The 17,097-nt window shown below is 52.4% G+C and overlaps 5 protein-coding genes and 4 non-coding genes across 9 annotated transcripts; 4 read left to right on the top strand and 5 right to left on the bottom strand.

The window, feature by feature from the left end:
• Positions 1-10: 10 nt before the first annotated feature.
• Positions 11-1,935, top strand: SMAC4_12585 (uncharacterized protein). The gene is made up of 6 exons (XM_066091067.1): positions 11-235; positions 331-412; positions 476-558; positions 633-1,227; positions 1,291-1,422; positions 1,500-1,935. The coding sequence occupies exons 1-6, from the start codon at positions 201-203 to the stop codon at positions 1,530-1,532; spliced, it is 960 nt and encodes a 319-aa protein (XP_065946545.1). The 5' UTR covers positions 11-200; the 3' UTR covers positions 1,533-1,935.
• A 261-nt stretch (positions 1,936-2,196) lies between these two features.
• Positions 2,197-2,281, top strand: SMAC4_13507. The gene is given in 2 exon segments: positions 2,197-2,233; positions 2,246-2,281. It is a non-coding gene; the product is annotated as a tRNA-Ala (tRNA).
• A 1,361-nt stretch (positions 2,282-3,642) lies between these two features.
• Positions 3,643-3,727, top strand: SMAC4_13506. Its single transcript is given in 2 exon segments — positions 3,643-3,679; positions 3,692-3,727. It is a non-coding gene; the product is annotated as a tRNA-Ala (tRNA).
• A 128-nt stretch (positions 3,728-3,855) lies between these two features.
• On the top strand, positions 3,856-5,475 carry SMAC4_00869 (uncharacterized protein). The gene is made up of 4 exons (XM_003349929.2): positions 3,856-4,161; positions 4,247-4,387; positions 4,537-4,587; positions 4,692-5,475. The coding sequence occupies exons 1-4, from the start codon at positions 4,159-4,161 to the stop codon at positions 4,887-4,889; spliced, it is 393 nt and encodes a 130-aa protein (XP_003349977.1). The 5' UTR covers positions 3,856-4,158; the 3' UTR covers positions 4,890-5,475.
• A 136-nt stretch (positions 5,476-5,611) lies between these two features.
• On the bottom strand, positions 5,612-5,697 carry SMAC4_13505. The gene is given in 2 exon segments: positions 5,612-5,646; positions 5,661-5,697. It is a non-coding gene; the product is annotated as a tRNA-Gln (tRNA).
• A 126-nt stretch (positions 5,698-5,823) lies between these two features.
• On the bottom strand, positions 5,824-7,776 carry SMAC4_00868 (uncharacterized protein; the record flags this gene model as incomplete). Its single annotated transcript, XM_003349928.1, has 1 exon — positions 5,824-7,776. One exon carries the CDS (start codon positions 7,774-7,776, stop codon positions 5,824-5,826), a length of 1,953 nt encoding a protein of 650 aa, XP_003349976.1.
• Positions 7,777-8,379: 603 nt separating this feature from the next.
• On the bottom strand, positions 8,380-8,472 carry SMAC4_13504. The gene is made up of 2 exons: positions 8,436-8,472; positions 8,380-8,414 (listed from the first exon to the last, which is right to left on the bottom strand). It is a non-coding gene; the product is annotated as a tRNA-Asp (tRNA).
• A 331-nt stretch (positions 8,473-8,803) lies between these two features.
• SMAC4_00867 (uncharacterized protein) lies at positions 8,804-11,784 on the bottom strand (the record flags this gene model as incomplete). The annotated part of the gene is made up of 3 exons (XM_003349927.2): positions 8,804-11,354; positions 11,438-11,571; positions 11,684-11,784. 3 exons carry the CDS (start codon positions 11,782-11,784, stop codon positions 9,133-9,135), a joined length of 2,457 nt encoding a protein of 818 aa, XP_003349975.1. The 3' UTR covers positions 8,804-9,132.
• Positions 11,785-13,312: 1,528 nt separating this feature from the next.
• On the bottom strand, positions 13,313-17,089 carry SMAC4_00866 (uncharacterized protein). The gene is made up of 2 exons (XM_003349926.2): positions 16,857-17,089; positions 13,313-16,799 (listed from the first exon to the last, which is right to left on the bottom strand). The coding sequence occupies exons 1-2, from the start codon at positions 17,011-17,013 to the stop codon at positions 13,399-13,401; spliced, it is 3,558 nt and encodes a 1,185-aa protein (XP_003349974.1). The 5' UTR covers positions 17,014-17,089; the 3' UTR covers positions 13,313-13,398.
• Positions 17,090-17,097: the final 8 nt, after the last annotated feature.

Here is a 17,097-nt window from a genome sequence, read left to right as displayed (position 1 = left end):
CCTTCCAGGCGCCGTACATCAGCATCTCCCCTGGGCTCTAGCACACTTGACCGAAGAGGAGCTCCCGTCCATTTGAATTACACGAGGCAGCCAACATTCAAATACTCGACGCACCCTCCTTCCGTCAACTTCGTCAACCCATCTTCGCAACAGATCGCAGACTACTGAATTTTGTGTCTTCACCCAAAAATTATATCACCATGGATATGTTCAAGGGCTTCCAAAAGAACCTTGGGTAAATAGCTTGCCCCGCCATGATCTTCCTTCTGCCCTTTGGGTACGAAGAGTCACGGGAGAGTTGGGTATGCTAACTTGCCTTGATGAATGCAGTTCTTGGGGTGGGCAAATCGCCCCCATCGCCTCGCGCACCGTTCAGTTTACCAAGGAGCAGCTGGGTCAGGCCGAGGATAAGGTCAGCAGCAACTGAGAGTCGCTACTCACTATGGCTTGCGATGGCTGACAGCCCTCGCGACAGACTCAATTGCCCGCCGAGTATATCGAGCTCGAGAAGCGTGTCGATGCGATCAAGGCTGTCCATCAGAAGATGCTCGCTGTGACGTAAGCTGTTCCTAAACACATCCCGCCTGGTCGTTGTCTGTGCCGTGATGCTAATCCGGCTTTCCGTTCCACAGCTCCCAATACTCGCACGAGCCCTACGATTATCCTCCCAACATTAAGGAGACCTTCTCGGATCTCGGCCGCACCGTCAGCGAAAAGGTCCAGCTTCTGTCATCGGCAACCTCGACCGCCGAGGCGCAGGCTGCCCTCACTGCTCCTCCCAGCGCCAAGCCGCAGCCCAAGACCTTCAACCATGCTATTGCTCGTGCCAGTTTGGCGAGCAGCCAGCTTTTGCACCAACAGCATACCGGTGCCGGAGAGGATCCTTTGGCCACGGCTCTTGAGAAGTATGCTCTAGCCATGGAGAGCGTTGGCGAGGCTCGCCTCGCTCAGGACGCGCAGATCCAGAGCCGCTTCCTCGCTGGATGGAATACCACTCTCAACACCAACCTCAAGTTCGCTACTCGCGCCCGTCAGAACGTCGAGAAGGCCCGTCTGAACCTTGACGCCGTCAAGGCGCGCGTCAAGGGTACCACCTGGAGATTGCCTGGAACTGCCGCCCCCGCCCATGACGACCATGAGCTCAGCCCTGAGGCGCAAGAAGAGATTGAGAAGGCTGAGGATGAGTTCGTCACTCAGACCGAGGAGGCCGTGGCTGTGATGAAGAACGTGAGTGCTCCCTATCATCCGCTTTATTCTCCCTTGTATAACTAACAGATGGCGATGCATTAGGTCCTTGATACCCCTGAGCCTCTACGTAACCTTGCCGAACTCATTGCCGCCCAGATGGAATATCACAAGCGCGCTCACGAGATTCTGAGCGAGCTTGCGCCCGTCATTGACGGATTGCAGGTCGAACAGGAGGCAAGTCGTGCTTCGGCGTACTCTTTGCAGTAAACCCCAGGCCTTAATTGTGCTAACTATTGCCATTGTCGCCACAGGCGAGCTACCGCAAGAGCCGCGAGAACGCTTAAACCAAATCAGATCATAAAAAGAAAGAGAGAGATACCTCGGGGTAGTGTGTGCATCTACTGGGGTCCTTTGTTAGCTTCGACCTCTGATACCCTAGTAGGTACAAGGCGCCATGAGTAATAATGGCATGTTTGGTACATTAATCATATCATGTCCATGGATCTGCTCGGTCGGGACAGAGACCAAGCTCTGTTAATCTGTTTGTTTCATTATACCGGACATGTTTTCGAATGTTGACCGGACTATCTGCTTCATCCCTATCATCACTATACTGCCTTTTGCGAATGAAAAGTCGAATGAGCGTCGAGGGCGTTGCCTCTGGTCTCATATAGTCTCACATGGCAAACTAACATGGTAATCTTCCATCATATCCATGTAACATCTTCAATCAGATGCGATTCTCGGTACTACCTTTGCTACCAAACTTCACTCGTATTGGTCCCACCTTATCCTGCTAATTCCTTTCGAGAACACGGACCCCTGCCTATCTTTGACAGCCAGTCTCTTTTATGGACTATCATCAACGGCTATCACGCAACACGCGACTAAACCATTCACACCTGTATCCGGACGACTAGCACAAGCCGGCGTCGCAAGAGATTTGCGAAAGTATCCGCCATGGCTTATAGTGACAACATCCAGGCAAAACTTCAACAACAACAACACGGGCGTGTGGCTCAGTTGGTAGAGCGTTCGCTTAGCATGTTTCCGAGCATGCGAAAGGTCCTGGGTTCGATTCCCAGCTCGTCCACTTCTTTTTGGATTTTGGTCGTCCTATCCTTATTACCTGTTTTCCTTTTTGATGATTTCGTCTTCTTTTTTTGCTTCTGTAGCAGTTTCAGCACGATGTTTGCCTTTCCGGTATCCTGGTGTTGGGCAAAAGGCGAGTGTCTCGAGGAATAAAAGCTACTCGGCACTAGCATTCCAAACAGGTTGCATGATCTTCCAGGGTCCTCGTTTTGCTTTCGTGGTTGCCTTCTTGCACATAGTGGACGGATCAAAACCCGTCAGTTCGTGGAACTGAACCGTTGTCGGTGTCACGTTGTCGTCTTGGTCATGGCTTACTGGTGGTAGTCGTTAACCTTGGACAGCGAACTGAAAAGAGAAGGATGAACCAGCAGGTATCTTCTGGTGATACTCCGATCAAGATTAACCAACTGCTTTTCAAGATCGTATGAGAGGGAGTTCATATTGCACGTTCGTTACCTCCGTGACTCGATCTTGCCTCTATGTGGTTTTGATATCGAAGTATCATCTTGTTGTCCTTCTATGACAGGCCAGGAGTGCACATGCCTAAAGCGCCAAACCACTAAAAGATAGACGATATTCAGCTTGCAAGGTAGATACCAAAGTGCACACGATATAGCCACAGCCCTGTGACACCTTCGGCGCTATACTTGATCCAGGGAAAATCAGCTAGAGTACACTGTTAGAGCCATTTAAGCCAATACATCTAGAAGAAAGTATTGCACTGTTTACCAGGTTCGAATTCTATCTAACTTCGGTTGACGTGAGGAAGATAGTGATGCCACGAGCTGGATTTACACGATGTTTTTAGAGTCCCTAGCTTGCCTGCAGCAACGCCATTGAGGACAGGAACCAAGTACGATTTGTGTCGGACTCGGGGAGAATGTCGGACTTATTGAAATGTGAATTGATCAGCCCTCTGTCCTTGCCGAACATCATTAACACGTGGTAAGCTTGGACTAACGTGTGTAGACTTCAGAGGATTTTGACCTATCATGGTACGCGAGGATTTGACTCTACAATACGTACTTGACTGACGGAAAAGGTAGGCATGGATTATCATTTGCTGTATTTTAATGGTATTGGAGTCTCCTCACTCACCTTCAAAATGTTTACATGGATTGATACACGTAGTGTTTCTACTTGCAATTCCGGTTTGAACACAACTCGTGATCATTTTTCCAATCTTATCCGCTATACTCAATCATATCTCGACATCCTAGCAATCTACTCAATCTTTCAGTTATGCTAGCGAGGACTAGATACTGCAAAATATTTTGGTGTTCATAATCACCCAACTTCGAAGTTCCGGTTAACCTCCACCACATAAGTTTAAGACAGAAGCGCAGCATTTAACAATCATTAGGGCGTGTGGCTCAGTTGGTAGAGCGTTCGCTTAGCATGTTTCCGAGCATGCGAAAGGTCCTGGGTTCGATTCCCAGCTCGTCCATTTCTCTCCTTTTTTGTATTTTTCTCTTTCCATATCAACTCTGCATCCCTTGGTGCTTGACGGCGATCGCAATGAAGTGACAGATTGAACGTTTGTTGCTCCCGGCGTGAAGCTCTTGAGTAACAACCCCGCGTTAAAACTCCCCGTCACTTTTTAAATGCCCCACCTTTTCAATCTTGTCTACCGGCCGGCAAATCCTCAGCTCCCTAGACATCCCAGTGAAACAAACATGTCATTGCTCCACTTATAGCTCTGGTGTCGTTGCCCGCGGCCGGCAAGCTGCAGCTACACCACCACAGGACAGGCTTCCCGTCGCGGGCGCACTTCCCTTTGGTCGCTGCATCCAACACGTCAACAACTCCTTTTCGTCTTCTTCGTCGCAACAACACCAGACAGCTAAATCATCGCAGTCAATCCACAAATTCAGAATCATGGTATGTTTTAGCCCATATGGACGCAACGCTAATTCAGTATTGTTTCGCATATAACTAACCTCTTGCCTTTTTCGCCAACAAACAGCTACCGTTAGGCATCCTCACCGCGGCGCAAGGCCACCCCATGCTCGTCGAGCTCAAGAACGGCGAAACTCTCAACGGCCACTTGATCCAATGCGACACGTGGATGAACCTGACACTAAGGGAGGTTGTTCAGACCAGCCCGGTCAGTGCTACCCCGGTTCCCAAATTCTGGCAATGGCGATAATCATGAGGAGGAGGAGATGGTGGTGGTGGCGTTGGAAAGCAATCCACAAGGCGAAGTAAAAGGGTCGGGGACAAGACAGCTGACTGTTCGATTTGAGCAACAAACAGGAAGGTGACAAGTTCGCAAGGTTACCAGAGGTTTACGTCAAGGGAAACAATGTGAGTTCTTCTCGGTCTTCTCTTCCCATCTTTCTCCCTCTTCTTGATCTCTCCCTTCGCTCTAACCAACCAATGCATGGTTCGCTGATTGCCGTGGAACACAGATCAAATACCTCCGAGTACCGGACGACGTGATCGACATCGCTCGCGAGCAGCAACACAACTCACACGGCGGACATAGAGGCGGTCGCGGCGGCGGACAGAACAGAGGCGACTACGGTGGCCGTGGCGGCCGTGGCGGACGAGGAGGAGGCGACAGAGGTGGTCAGAGAGGAGGCCGCGGCCGTGGCAGGGGCGCATGAGGTGGAAGTTTGGAGAATCCCATGTTGTTGGGACGGCGAGCGAGGGAGGCTTAACGACCATACCGAACGAATGAAAATACAGCTCTTAATAACGACACGATGAGCCGAGGGACGACAGTTGGGGGCTGCCGCTATCGCGATTAGGGAGGAGAGGAAAGGGGCGGAGAGCTTCGGCCGAGAGACATGATCGGATGGATTGTTGACCTATACGAATCCGTTTTCGCAAAGAATACCGGTAGATGAGCATGAAGCACAGCTCCAACTACAGAGCTTCATGACAACTCATTGGCGATCATGGTAATGATATGGGCTTTGGGAAGAAGAGGACCTGGCTCGGACACATAGACCAGACTGGGTGTTGGTGTCATCAGCATGGAAATTACGGCAAGAAGGACATGATTATTTTAAAGCAAAAGATACCCAAGCTTGAAGTACCTGGGTGAGTTCTTCATGAACCTGGCGCAACGTTTTACGCATCATATCACATCTTGGTCCTTTCGAAACCTCCTTTCCCTCGACATCAAGTATCTGAGAATGAAAAACAAAAAAAAGTGGAAACATGAATAACGGCACCCTGAGTACACTGCACGTCACACAAAATGATGCACTCTGCGGGTGATCTAGTCCAAACCTCAGAAGCAAACAAATATTGACTACGGGAAGGAAGCGAGAAGCATGAATCGGTCATGACCATGAAAAAGCACCAAAAAATTCAAAAGTTGAGGTCGTACCCGGAATCGAACCGGGGTTGCCGGAATGTTCTAATGGAATTCAGAATCCGGAGTGATAACCGCTACACTATACAACCGTAAATTGTAATTGTTGAGAAATGATGCTCGCACAATTCCCTATATTGTCCGGCGCGACGTATTAGCCAAGCCATTAATTAACTATATAACCGCTCTTCTTCATCCCATTTGACTATTTGTCTTCTTTAAGACGCAGACGAACTCGAAGTTTTGAGATCACCAACATCCAAAACCTCTTCTTCCGCACCCGCTATCTCCACTTTGCCCATCGCCGCTATCTCCTCTTGCGCCCTCTGATCCGCCCCGACCGTCTCCTTCGGCATCTCCGCCAGCAACTTCTTGATCTCAATCTCGAGATCAATCTTCCTCTCCCTAGCCACATCAACAATCGCCCACGCTCTGGGATCCATTTCCTTGAAGCAGCGCTTCAGCAGCTGGACCAAAGTCGGGTGACTGATCCACGTGCGCCTGGAAGCGTTTCTCGCCAGCGGCGCCAGCTCCATTTTTGCCAGGTACTCAAAAGCGGTGTTGAGGTCGCCATCCTGGCCAGAAGCGCACCGCACAAAGTGCTCGTACATGTCCCGCGTGGGCTTGAGCGTGTACATGAGCATCTCCGACTCCAGCTCCTGCGCCGTCTGCGCGCTCTGCGCCTTCTGCAGGAGAACCTGGAAGGTGCGCAGGTCCGGTCCCGTGGAGCAGAGCTGCAGGAGCTTGCGGTACATGCCGAATGCCTTGTCGACTGTCGGTTCTTCCTCGCAGACGGCCTCGAGCACCACGTTTACGGCCGCGATGGGGATTTTGTAGCCGGCTGCCTTGAGACTTTCCATCATCTCTTTGACGCTCTCCAGGAGCTCGGGCGACCGGCGAAAGAGGAGGAAGAGGGACCGCGTGCTGGCGGCTTCGGGGGGAATGTCTGCGCCTTCCATGATGCAAACCACTTGCAACGCATTCAGAAGGTCACCGTTGTAGGCGTAGCATTCCACCAGCGCTTCGTAATGATGCAGACCCAGTCGCACTCCCCTTGCCGCGAGAAGCTCGATGGCCCGAGTAGCCAAGTCTGCGTCTTGATGGCGAGAGGCCGTGTTGAGCACGTTAATGACGACGCCGTCAGGAGGGTTGACAATGCGGTTCTCTACCAAGTGGTCCCAGACCAACCTTGTCCCTTCGTAATGCATTGCCCTGCTACACTCGTCGAGCAAAAAGTACCAAGTCCCCAAAGGCAGCGCATAGGACGGGGTGTTCTGATTCCGAGCTTTGAGCCTTACATGCATGACCCGGACGGCCTCCTCGATGAACCCACGCCTTGAGAGCGTGTAGATGAAGACCTCGTATATCCAAGCAGGTACCCATTGGTCGCTTTGCACCAGTTCGTCCAGCATATCCAGGGCTTTTTCAAGTTGTCCATCGCGGAGAAGGCCCAAGCTGACGCTGAACTTGGCGTGTTTGTCGAGTCTGGCTCCCTTGGTTCCCATGGAACGGAGGATATCCGTCCTCAGAAGATAATCAGGATGGACCGCTAGTGCTTTCAGAGCACTTTGTAGGACACCTATTGATGGTTCGACACCGGCTGCCACCATGGAGTCAAAGATGAAGCCGAGTTCGTCGGCCGAGCCTGTGATATCCCAGTTGGCGACAACCAGCGATTCGTATATGAATGGGTTTGGCTTTTCTTTTCGGTTGTTTATGAGGAACTGTACAACAGGCCGAATCTTGCCATGTTTCCCGTGGTGATTGCGAAGCTCACGGAGCGCTTCGTAAATAACAGGTGTTGACGCCTTGTTCAAGACCGTCATAAGGTCACTCGTCGCTTGGATAATCTCGGTCACGGTTGTTACCGTCCCGTCCGCGACGGCTCCGGGATTCTGTTGTTGACTCTGTGGCCATTTCGGTTCGGTGTATAGATCGGGAGAGACGAGGCTGCCGGCGTTATGTCTATGAGTATGCGATTGTTGACTGAGCGAGCGCACTCCTCGATGATGTCGAAGCAGGCCAATCCTGCGACTGACTCGTGGTCTCGATCGGACTGCGGAGGCGGAAGACAGGGTTATGGTCTCGAGGGCCTTCGCCAGCAAGGTGGCATCGACAGAAGGACATAGGCAACGCCATAAACCGTCGATTACTTGTCGAGATGGCGGCATTGTGGTAAGCGCTGGAGGAAATCAAAGTCGTGACAAGGTCAAAATTCAAGCCGGACGAATGTGACTGTCGTTTTCGGCGCAATAATGTTGTGTCCCGCACAAGGGGACATCGTGCAGCTGCGAGCTTCCCCAACTTCCAGGGGCATGGCGTGCGGGGTAGAAGGGATCGAGGGAGCGGTACGTACCTGGAAGAGTGGGATTTTGGATTTCGAGAGGTCGAGTCGGGAGAGTGAGGTTGACAAAGTTAAAGCCCATACATAGCATTGGATGTTATCCGTTATTCCATCCTCATATTTGTGCATGAGCAAGGGGAAATAATAACTCGTAAACAAACCGTCGAGCAACCCAGAGTTAAGACAAACACCCAGCTTTTCATAGCATGCGAATGACGCAATTTGCAACTGAAGTCAACCACGGTGATCTTCCTTACCAGTATGGCCGTCTGCTTAGGGCAAGCACTAATATATAGCAAAAGATGAAGATTAAGCGAGGAGGATCGCAAGCCAGGTAAGGGAACAGAAAAAGACGATGTTCAAAGGACGAAGGTAAAAAATAACAGAAACACCAGTGATAAAAATGCCAAAAAAAATACAAAATATAGGTCTCTCCCGCCGGGAATTGAACCCGGGTCTCGAGCGAATCGAACTGATGTTCAAGCTTGACAAGCTCACATACTGACCACTATACTACGGAAGACTTCCAGCTGTTAATCAGCTGTCGTAGTTGATTGATTGTTGCCTCTTTGGATCCGACCCTTATATACCCAATCAGCAAAAACACGAAGCTAATTGGACAATTCACTCCTCCACCAAGCAACGACACCATTCCGGGAGAAGACGGCAAGACAGCATCATATGTTACAAGATCACAAGTGGAAGGTACACTTGATATACAACACTAGTGATTACGCAGGAAAGCGTGTATCGATACTGGATTACAAGACATACTCCTTATTTATTAGACCACAGATATAAAGCGACGTGGACAGAATCAAATGACGGACAAGCTTTGAATGACCACAAAGCCAGCCATTATATACAACCTATGCGAGCAAATGGTTACATAGTAGAGCATAGCACATGCAAAAGCGATAAGCATTTATGACACAGAACAAGGATATGAATGAATTGCGCTGAGTGACCCGTTATATTGAGGGGTTCGAGACTACCCATATAGTCTTGTTGCGCTCCGCCGTCACGATCTTTATACCTCCATGCCGAACACGCTCGTTCTCACATACTCATAGTTACCGCTCTTTCTATCTCCCTCACATATAACCAGTGACAGACTGACTACCTACCTCGGCTCAGACTTCCGTTGTCCATACTGAGGCCACTGTTGTCGCTGCTGTCCATCCTAAGGGCCGCGGTACCCAGGAGGAAGCATACCGCGCCGATCAACGGGGAAAGGAAGACCGCCGGCACCACCAAATCCAGCAGGGCCGTCCGGTCCCTGGAAACCACCCATTCCGGGAGGGGGAGGTCCCATGAAGCCGGGTGGGGGTCCACCACCGAAAAAGCCCGGGGGAGGCTGCATCCCTCTAGGAGGGGGAGGTCCAACGAGGCCATCCGGGGGTGGAGGGCCAGGAGGGAACGCTCCACCAGGAGGCGGGAAGTTCATAGGGAACATACCCGGCATCGGTCCGTTACGGGGTCCATTGACAAGACCCGGAGGAGGGATCATGGGACCTCTTTGAGGCGGACCCATAGGCTGACCACCAACTCCGCTTCCAGGGTTACCGGCACCGCCAGCACCCAGTGGGAAAGGAAGCATGTGATGATCCAGACCAGGGGGAGGAGGCCGCTGAAGAATCTGCGTCGGCATCTGCGTCGGCGGCTGAGGTGGACGATTGTCAATATCCGAAGGGTGAAACTGGTCATTGAAGAAGCCAGGGGGAGCCGGGCCTCTAATTTGCTGTTGCTGTTGCTGTTGCTGTCTCTGAGCAGCAATACGTTCTCGCTGATATTCAGCCTCACGCTCAGCAAGATCGGAAATATTGACCTGCTTGGTGGGCTGCGGCATTCGGACCTGGAGCTGTTCCTGCCGAGGCGGTTCAGGCACCTTCTCGTGATTCTGCATGAGCTTCATGAGGAATTCAGCCTGGTTGTTCACCATAGGATTCTGACCGCCCCGGTTGTTGCCATGGTTCGGCATAGCGTGGCGTTGGGCGAGGAGATCATGCAATGCTTGCTCGGGCCGTGTCATCGGAGGCGGCTGAGTGGGCGGAGCCATAGGACGAGGGGAGATAATGTCGTGCAAGGGGTTCGGTGGAGGTGCCCGGAATCGAGGATCATCACGGCGATCTCCACCATACTGCTGAAACGGTTCCGGGGAAGCAATGTGGCTCTTGGGTTGGGAGTCAGCAGGAGGAGCCGGCTGCGAAAAGTTGCCGAAGAGCTGAGCCATGGGATTGGCTGCTTGCGCAGATGGACCCGAAGGCCCCCCGATTCCGCTCTTCTGCAGCTTCTGGATAAGGAGATTGAAGGCCTCCTTCTCAGCCTCATTCTTTTGAGGCACTTCGTTGGGCTGTCCGCTCGAGGGAGCAGTGGCAGCGGGAGTTGACGGCTCTGTCTTTGCCCCTTCCTGAGGAGCGAGGAAAGCCATAAATCGGGACCCCTTGCCGGATACAGGCTTACTGGCTTCCTTCTCGGCCGTTGGGGTGCTAACCTGAAGGCTGCCACCATAGGCTGCAAAAAACTTGTCCGGACCAGTTTCGAGGGCAGGTGCAGACAACACCTTCTCTGCCTCGAAGGCGGGCTCGGGCAGATTGGTTTGCAAAGGCGCAGGGGCCTTGTCCTCAGCCTTTGGCCCGCCGCCATGTTTGCTCTTCATACTCTCCATGAACTTCTTGAAATCTTCGGCCGTATGACCCTGCGACTTATGCTCAACGGGTTCATCGAGCCATTCAGGATCGCGCTCAACACGCTGGTCACGGTCACGGTCATATCTTCCTCCGCCATATCCACCAGCCCGGTCGCCATATCTGTCGTTCTGTTGCTGCCGATCTTCGTTGGGTTCGCGATCACGCCAACTCTTCGACCTGTCAATACGTTCCCTGACAGAGAGAGAAGCAGAAGCGCCATTGTTGTCGCTGCTGTTCGTATTCTCCTTGTTGAACCAGGAATCGGTCTTGCCTCTTGACAATCCGTTCCTACGAGGTGTATCAATGTCTTCGCCATCTTTGTCTCGGACGTCCTGGGCCCGGTTACGGCGATCCGAAGCATCTTTAGCCTGGGTATCGCGGGAGCCGCCAAAACGCTCTCCCGCGGCGCCCATGCGACCCTGGAATCGCTCTGCACCCTCAGTGCCAAAGCTCTTGCGGGGCTTGACCGGAGTCCAGCCTTCGCCGTTATCCTGGTCCTCCCCACGGCGGCGGAATGCGTTGTTCCGCCCGTTACCAAACCGGTCATTGGTAGTTTCCGGGTCATTGGTGCGCGTACGGAAGTTGAATCGATCCGTCCGATCCTGGCGATCGTTATCTTTCAGTCCCTTATCAGCGTCGGAGGTCCTGTTGTTGCGCAAAGTGGTAGCGGATGCGAAGCTTGTTCTGGGAGGTCCAAGGATAATATCCTCAGGATCTGATAGGGTCAGCAAGAGATCCACGGTAAGACCACATAGTTGCATCCCGAACCCAAAGATCCAGGACTGAGAGAAAGCGTACTCGTTGTGGTGCGCGAACCGGCACGGTCCAGCGCTGGACGTCTGTTTTCTTGGTTCAGAAGAAAACTGTCCCCGCCTTTGATGCGGTCATTTGTGGTTTTGGCCTGGCTATTGCGGCCTGTCTCTGGAGGCGGTCTATGGAGGGATTAGCCAGAGTGTCCGAGGAATGCCTAGCAGGGCACACATGTATAATGGGTAACCATTCATGTGCGCCCATCGCCTGGCCGAGTTGAGAGAAGACACATACCCCATCCACTCCTCGGCGGGAGGGAGTCCGGGAGGCTTAACGCATAATGGCGACGCTCGTAGATACAGCAGAAACTCTGCTGAGTATTGCACTGCTGCCATGGTATTGTCTGTTTCTGTATTATGCAAAGACCATCGGCTGTAGACTAAATGGCAGTTTCACCAGCATCCGCAGCTGGGTAGGGGAGGACAGCAAGTCGGTGACAGACAGGAGGAGGCGGGCGTCCTAGCGGCACAATGCCGCAGTCCAGTGATAATTATTCGTTCGAGGGAACCAGCGCGGCGACAGCTCAAGTTGGATCGAGGGATATGTTGCGGAAGACGGGTCGGTAGGTGCAGGTTGTGCAGACCGTGCACGAGGACAAAGATGAATGGAGGGGGTTTGGTTAGATGACGGACGGGATGATGGAGGCTGCGGCTGGCTGCTCGCCGGCTTCACTGCTTCGGGCTACGTCTGCTGGTGGGCCAACAGAGGCTGCGAGGAGAGTGAGACTGGGATGAGCAATGCGGTGGATTGAAAGCGATGCTTTGGCTTTAAACGGTAGTAGTTTTCTCGACAGGTGATAGCGCTGTTGTTGTGGTTTTGTGATGCGTTCTGGAAATGGAGGCCGGTGGCTAAAATAGTAGAAACCGTTCTCTTGTTGCTTCAGGTTCAGGTTACGATGCGGAGAGGAGAAGGGGCGTGAATGACAATGGAGAGAGGCAAGTCACAAGTGTGGTGGTAGTAAAACTGGAATGGGGACAGCGCAGAACCAGATGGGGGTTCAGGGCAAGGACGGGCTGGACGGGAGACCGACTGGGAGGGCGAAGGAGGCACCGAGGTGGAGGTGGAGGACGAGGGTGGTGTTTCCTGGCGAAACTGGAACAGGCAAGCAGCTGGCTGGGCCTGCCCACTGGCTGCCCGGCTGCCCGCCATAGGCTGGACTCTCCTCCTTCTCTCAGCTGCCCGCTGAAGTTTTGGGTCATCAGAAGTCATCGCCCGCTGCATTTCAGGTTCTCTACAAAATCACACAACATCCTCCTCCACTTGAAGGTGGATCTGAGACCGCTTTTTAGTGCTGCCACTTCACCATCCAGAACCTGTGAGCCTGTCACGCTGCCATTCCATTCTATCAATATGTGTGTCATCGTCGTCCATGGAAGGTTTGGCTTCAAATCGTTCTTGCAGGTTCCTTTGTAAGCTTTTGGGGCCCAAGCGCCTTTGATATCCCAAGAAGTCTTCACCACCTCCCCGCATAGCAACCTTATCTGTCGCCGGCATTGCAGTCCAGCCTTTGTGATTCTGCCTGTGGTGAACTCCTTGTTTAATACAACGAGATGGGCTTGTTCTCCTTGTGCAAAGCATCATTGGAATGGTGCAAATTGGACGCCGATGTCGCTACTGCCAGCTGTCGTCATTAGTTCTGGTCTTCCTGGACTGGGATCCCTTCTTCATCATTAGCCCCTTTAGTTCCCCTTTTGCAGCATTGTTATGTACGACTCCGCGTCGTATCTCTGTCGAAGAGGACCGGAATAGGGGATTTCGGTTAGTCTGCGTCTAGAGAATTGCAATATCCCGTTGCCAAATAACACCGGCGCCCTCTTATTTAGTCCTAGGTATCACATATCATTTGAAAGTAGTAATCGAGTATATATGCCAATGACTCGACATTCCGTGGTATTTATTCAACAACTACAATGCACAGTCCTTTGTGGCTGATCCCCGTTGGGAATCCTCTAGGCAATCACACCCTCAACACCTCCTTTACTCCATCCCTTAACCCTTCCCTTATCACAAGTATCCCAGATCCTCTTCAGCAGGCCCTTATACACCGCAACCTCGTCCTCAGAGCTGACAATGTTGCCTGCTGCACCTTGAGTTTGCGTCGTCAACAAGCCCTTCTTCATCTTCAACAGCTCCTCTAGCCAGCTGACCACGCCAAACCTTGTGACGAGCGTTGTGCTACCCCCCTCGATTTTAGTTGCCCGGTACAGTATCCTGAGGACCTGCATTCTCAGCGGCGTTCTCATGTATGGGTTTCCTGCTACCGCCAACAACCGCTCAAACAGCGGGCCCTTTGCCCTCTTCTTGTGGAACAACTCCAAGTCCTTAGACGTCCTAAGGCCGTCCAGCAGATATGCCAGTAGCCAGTTGAGCTGCGCAAAGTACGAATCGCCAACTGCGGGTTCCTCGGTCAAGACCTCATCCGCCAGCGGCACTCTGTCCACGCTCCAAAAGGGCCCCCTTGTAAGGAGGGAGTTGATCTTGGGATAGAGGCTGTGTGTCGGGTCGCGCAAGACGTTGACGGCGTGGCAAGCGAAAGCAATGATGGTGCTCGGGAGCGGCGCCACTGCGTTGACGGCCTGGCTGACGGCTGCCACCCTGGCGGTTTCCGCAAGCTCTGAGAGCAACAACCAGATCTGTTCTTTCTCCTCGTACTCGGATTGCTGGACTTTGGCAGCTATCTTTAAAATGTTGACGAGCGCCTCCTTCCTGATACTGGCGTGCTCGGAGGCAAGCAGGCTAATGAGGGAGATGGCGTGACCTTCGTCCACAAGCTCATCCACGGACTTGTTTTGCCACTTGATGAGTGCTGAGTTATCAGTGGCCAGGCTGTCTGGAAGATCGAGAACACGCTCCAACTGTTCGCTGTCCAAGGCGGCGACGTCATCACCAGATTCCGGTTTCTTCCCTTCCGCTGCTGTGTTGTTCGTGTCCTGCTTGACTTCGGTCGACTTTCCACCCTTTGTTTGCTTGAATGGATGCTTCTTGGGCACAGCCAATGACTTCCCAAGTCCTTTGGTAAATGAGTCAGACATGACCGCAAGCGCAGCCTCAAGCAAAGGCTTGCTCTCCCCAACAGCTGCCGAATATCCGAGGAACTTTGGCAGGAAACGACTAAGTCCATCGAGTGTAGTCTTGGAATCCGTCGCCTTGGCAGCAAAAGGCAGTTGCTCGATGATAGCAGCGACCAACGGGCTGACAGTAAGTACCTCGTCCTCCGCATCCTTGGCCAGATCCTGCAGCATCTCGAGATACTTGACTGGCGCCGTGGTGCAGCGAGTAAGGCATTTATCCAAGAAAGGCCACAAGGCGGCAAGAGACGAAGGAGACGACGCCGTGAGCTCCTTAAGAGTTTCAAGAAGAACAGAGATTCCAGGGTGACCCTTATCCTTTGCGGGGACAACCTGCTGCTCCACCGCTACGAAGTCGAGAACCTGCCGTACTGGTGCCAGCGAAACGCCATGGAGTGCCTCAACATAAACCTTCAACAGGGTTGTAAACGGTGACAGAGTGAGCTGCTCTGTCGCCGCAAACCACCTCATGCCGGGAGAATAACCTGCAATCGCGAGGAGATTCTCCAGTTCTTTGAGGCTCAGCGCAAAGTCACGAGGATCAATCTCACCATCCTCTTCTGAGGCAGCCTCCTTCTGCTTTTCCTGCTTGGACAGTCTCTTGAGTGCTGTCTCTAGTAGTGGGGAGACGTCGAACTTGGCCATGAGCGCGACCTGCGGAATGACCTCGTAATACAAGCGCAACAGCTGACTAGCAGCCTCGCGGTGCAAAATATCATCCTCTGGGATAGATCGGTACGAATTGATCATCTCCTTGATGCCTGGGCTCCTTTGGCAGAACTCGTCAACTAACCGGCGAGCTGCTTCCGTCCAGAGCGCTTGGTTATTGTGGAATTTCGAGCTGTGAGCTGGGTCTTGGTGCATCTTAACGGCCGTGTCAAGCTTCTGCACCGCTAGGATGAGAATTCGGGTCGCAAAGAAGGAGATCATCCTGGCCTTATTCGTTAAGCAGCGGCTGAGTGCTTTCTGGTTCAGGGGAAGAGGCAGGATGTTATCCATGACGATGGATGTCGGGGGAGGAAGTTCGGCATAGCCAGACCCACGGCAAAAGTACTCAGGCAGCGGCAGTGCTACTGTGTTGAACAAGAATGCTGCATATCCAATCCATGTCGCAGATAGCTTGGGCTCGAAGGTAAACGATTTGTTCTTGATAAAAAAGTCCGCGATCAACTCTGGTGCAACCTTGAAGATCGCGGTGATCAGCTCGCTCTGCTTCACGCTTGACCATGGGCGAAGATTTTGGAGCAAGTTTGACAGAACAAAGTTGCGGACGGGAACTTCTGTCTTGAACTTGTTCATCCATACAATAGCTTCCAGCCCAAGCTCTTCAAGGTCGGCGCTGGGGATAGCAGCGTTTGGATCCGCCTCTCTGGGATACAGTCCGCTATCCTGTCTCAGAACACCACATGATGGGTTGGTGCATGCGGTCATTAGAAAGTCATGAGCGGCGTCTGATATCGATGGGAGATCATCGCTAGCTAGACGGTAGTAGTATAAGCCCGAGATTTTGATCAATGTCGTGGAACTGAGAAAATTGGACTTGGCCTCCCGGGGAACCTTGTTGTCAAGTAAGACGTGATCCCTCAATCCATTGAGAATATCCAGCACCAGGTAAGGTAGATCTTGCTTGATATCCCTCGTGAGGGCAGTAACGACATCCCTCTGCGCAAGCAGCTCCTTCTTGGCTTCGGGATGCAAGTATTTGAGAGCGCTCAGGAAAAGTTGAACAGCATTGGTGCGTGGGGAGGGCTTCTTGATGTCCTCAGGCTCCTCTCCGATGTGAACAATCCCCATGTTCCGTGCCAATGACTTGAGCATCGAAACTCTCGCGCGGAACATTGGCCGAGCAATGGCACCTCCATCGAAGCATACCGCCTCCCTGAGCATACGCAGGGTGGGCGAGATAATGAAAGCCTTTCCTTTGTCGGCCGACAAGCTGCGGGAGATCAGTTCTTGCTGACGTTTTTGCAACAAGGTCCTGCAAATTCCCAATCCGATTGGCGTAAGCTCAAGGCTTTGAGACAGCAGTTTTAGAAGCAGTGCGAGGACAACCGGTACAGCGGAAAGGAGGTTCTCGTTATTGACTTGGCCAGCATTGCTCCATGTTTGCATGATATCCGGAAGATATGTTGAGCTTTCGTCGTCCTCGATCGGTTTCGTAGACTGTAGGTATTCCTTGACTATCGTGAAGCGTGCTTCATGCTGTTGGCGTTTCTCAGCACTGTCGGTCTTGTCATCGCGAGAGAGTAGGGAATCGAGAAGAAGCTTGAACGATTGGAGTCCTGCATAGAGTCAGAATTTGTGAGCGAAAATGGATTGGAAATCACGAATGTTCATACCATGTCTCGAACGCCCAAGGTCTGGGTCAAAGGCGAGGAGCTGCCTCAATTGGCGACTGGTGTGAATGACTTCAGACGTGGGAGCCTCGTGGACGACGCGTTGCCTTTTTCGCGGCCCGTCCCCATTTTCTGCGCCTCTGAACTGGCGTTTTCCCATTGTGAGTAATCAATGACTCTTCTTTAGGTCGAAATTTGGGTGTGGATGAAGCCTTTCGATTTCGCGATCGAGTAGTTGGAATTG

This window comes from Sordaria macrospora, chromosome 3 (genome assembly GCF_033870435.1).
Source record: "Sordaria macrospora chromosome 3, complete sequence".
In the NCBI taxonomy this organism is placed as follows: domain Eukaryota; kingdom Fungi; phylum Ascomycota; class Sordariomycetes; order Sordariales; family Sordariaceae; genus Sordaria; species Sordaria macrospora.
The sequence above is the reverse complement of the archived record's forward strand: the minus strand, read 5'-3'. Positions and strand labels throughout refer to the sequence as shown.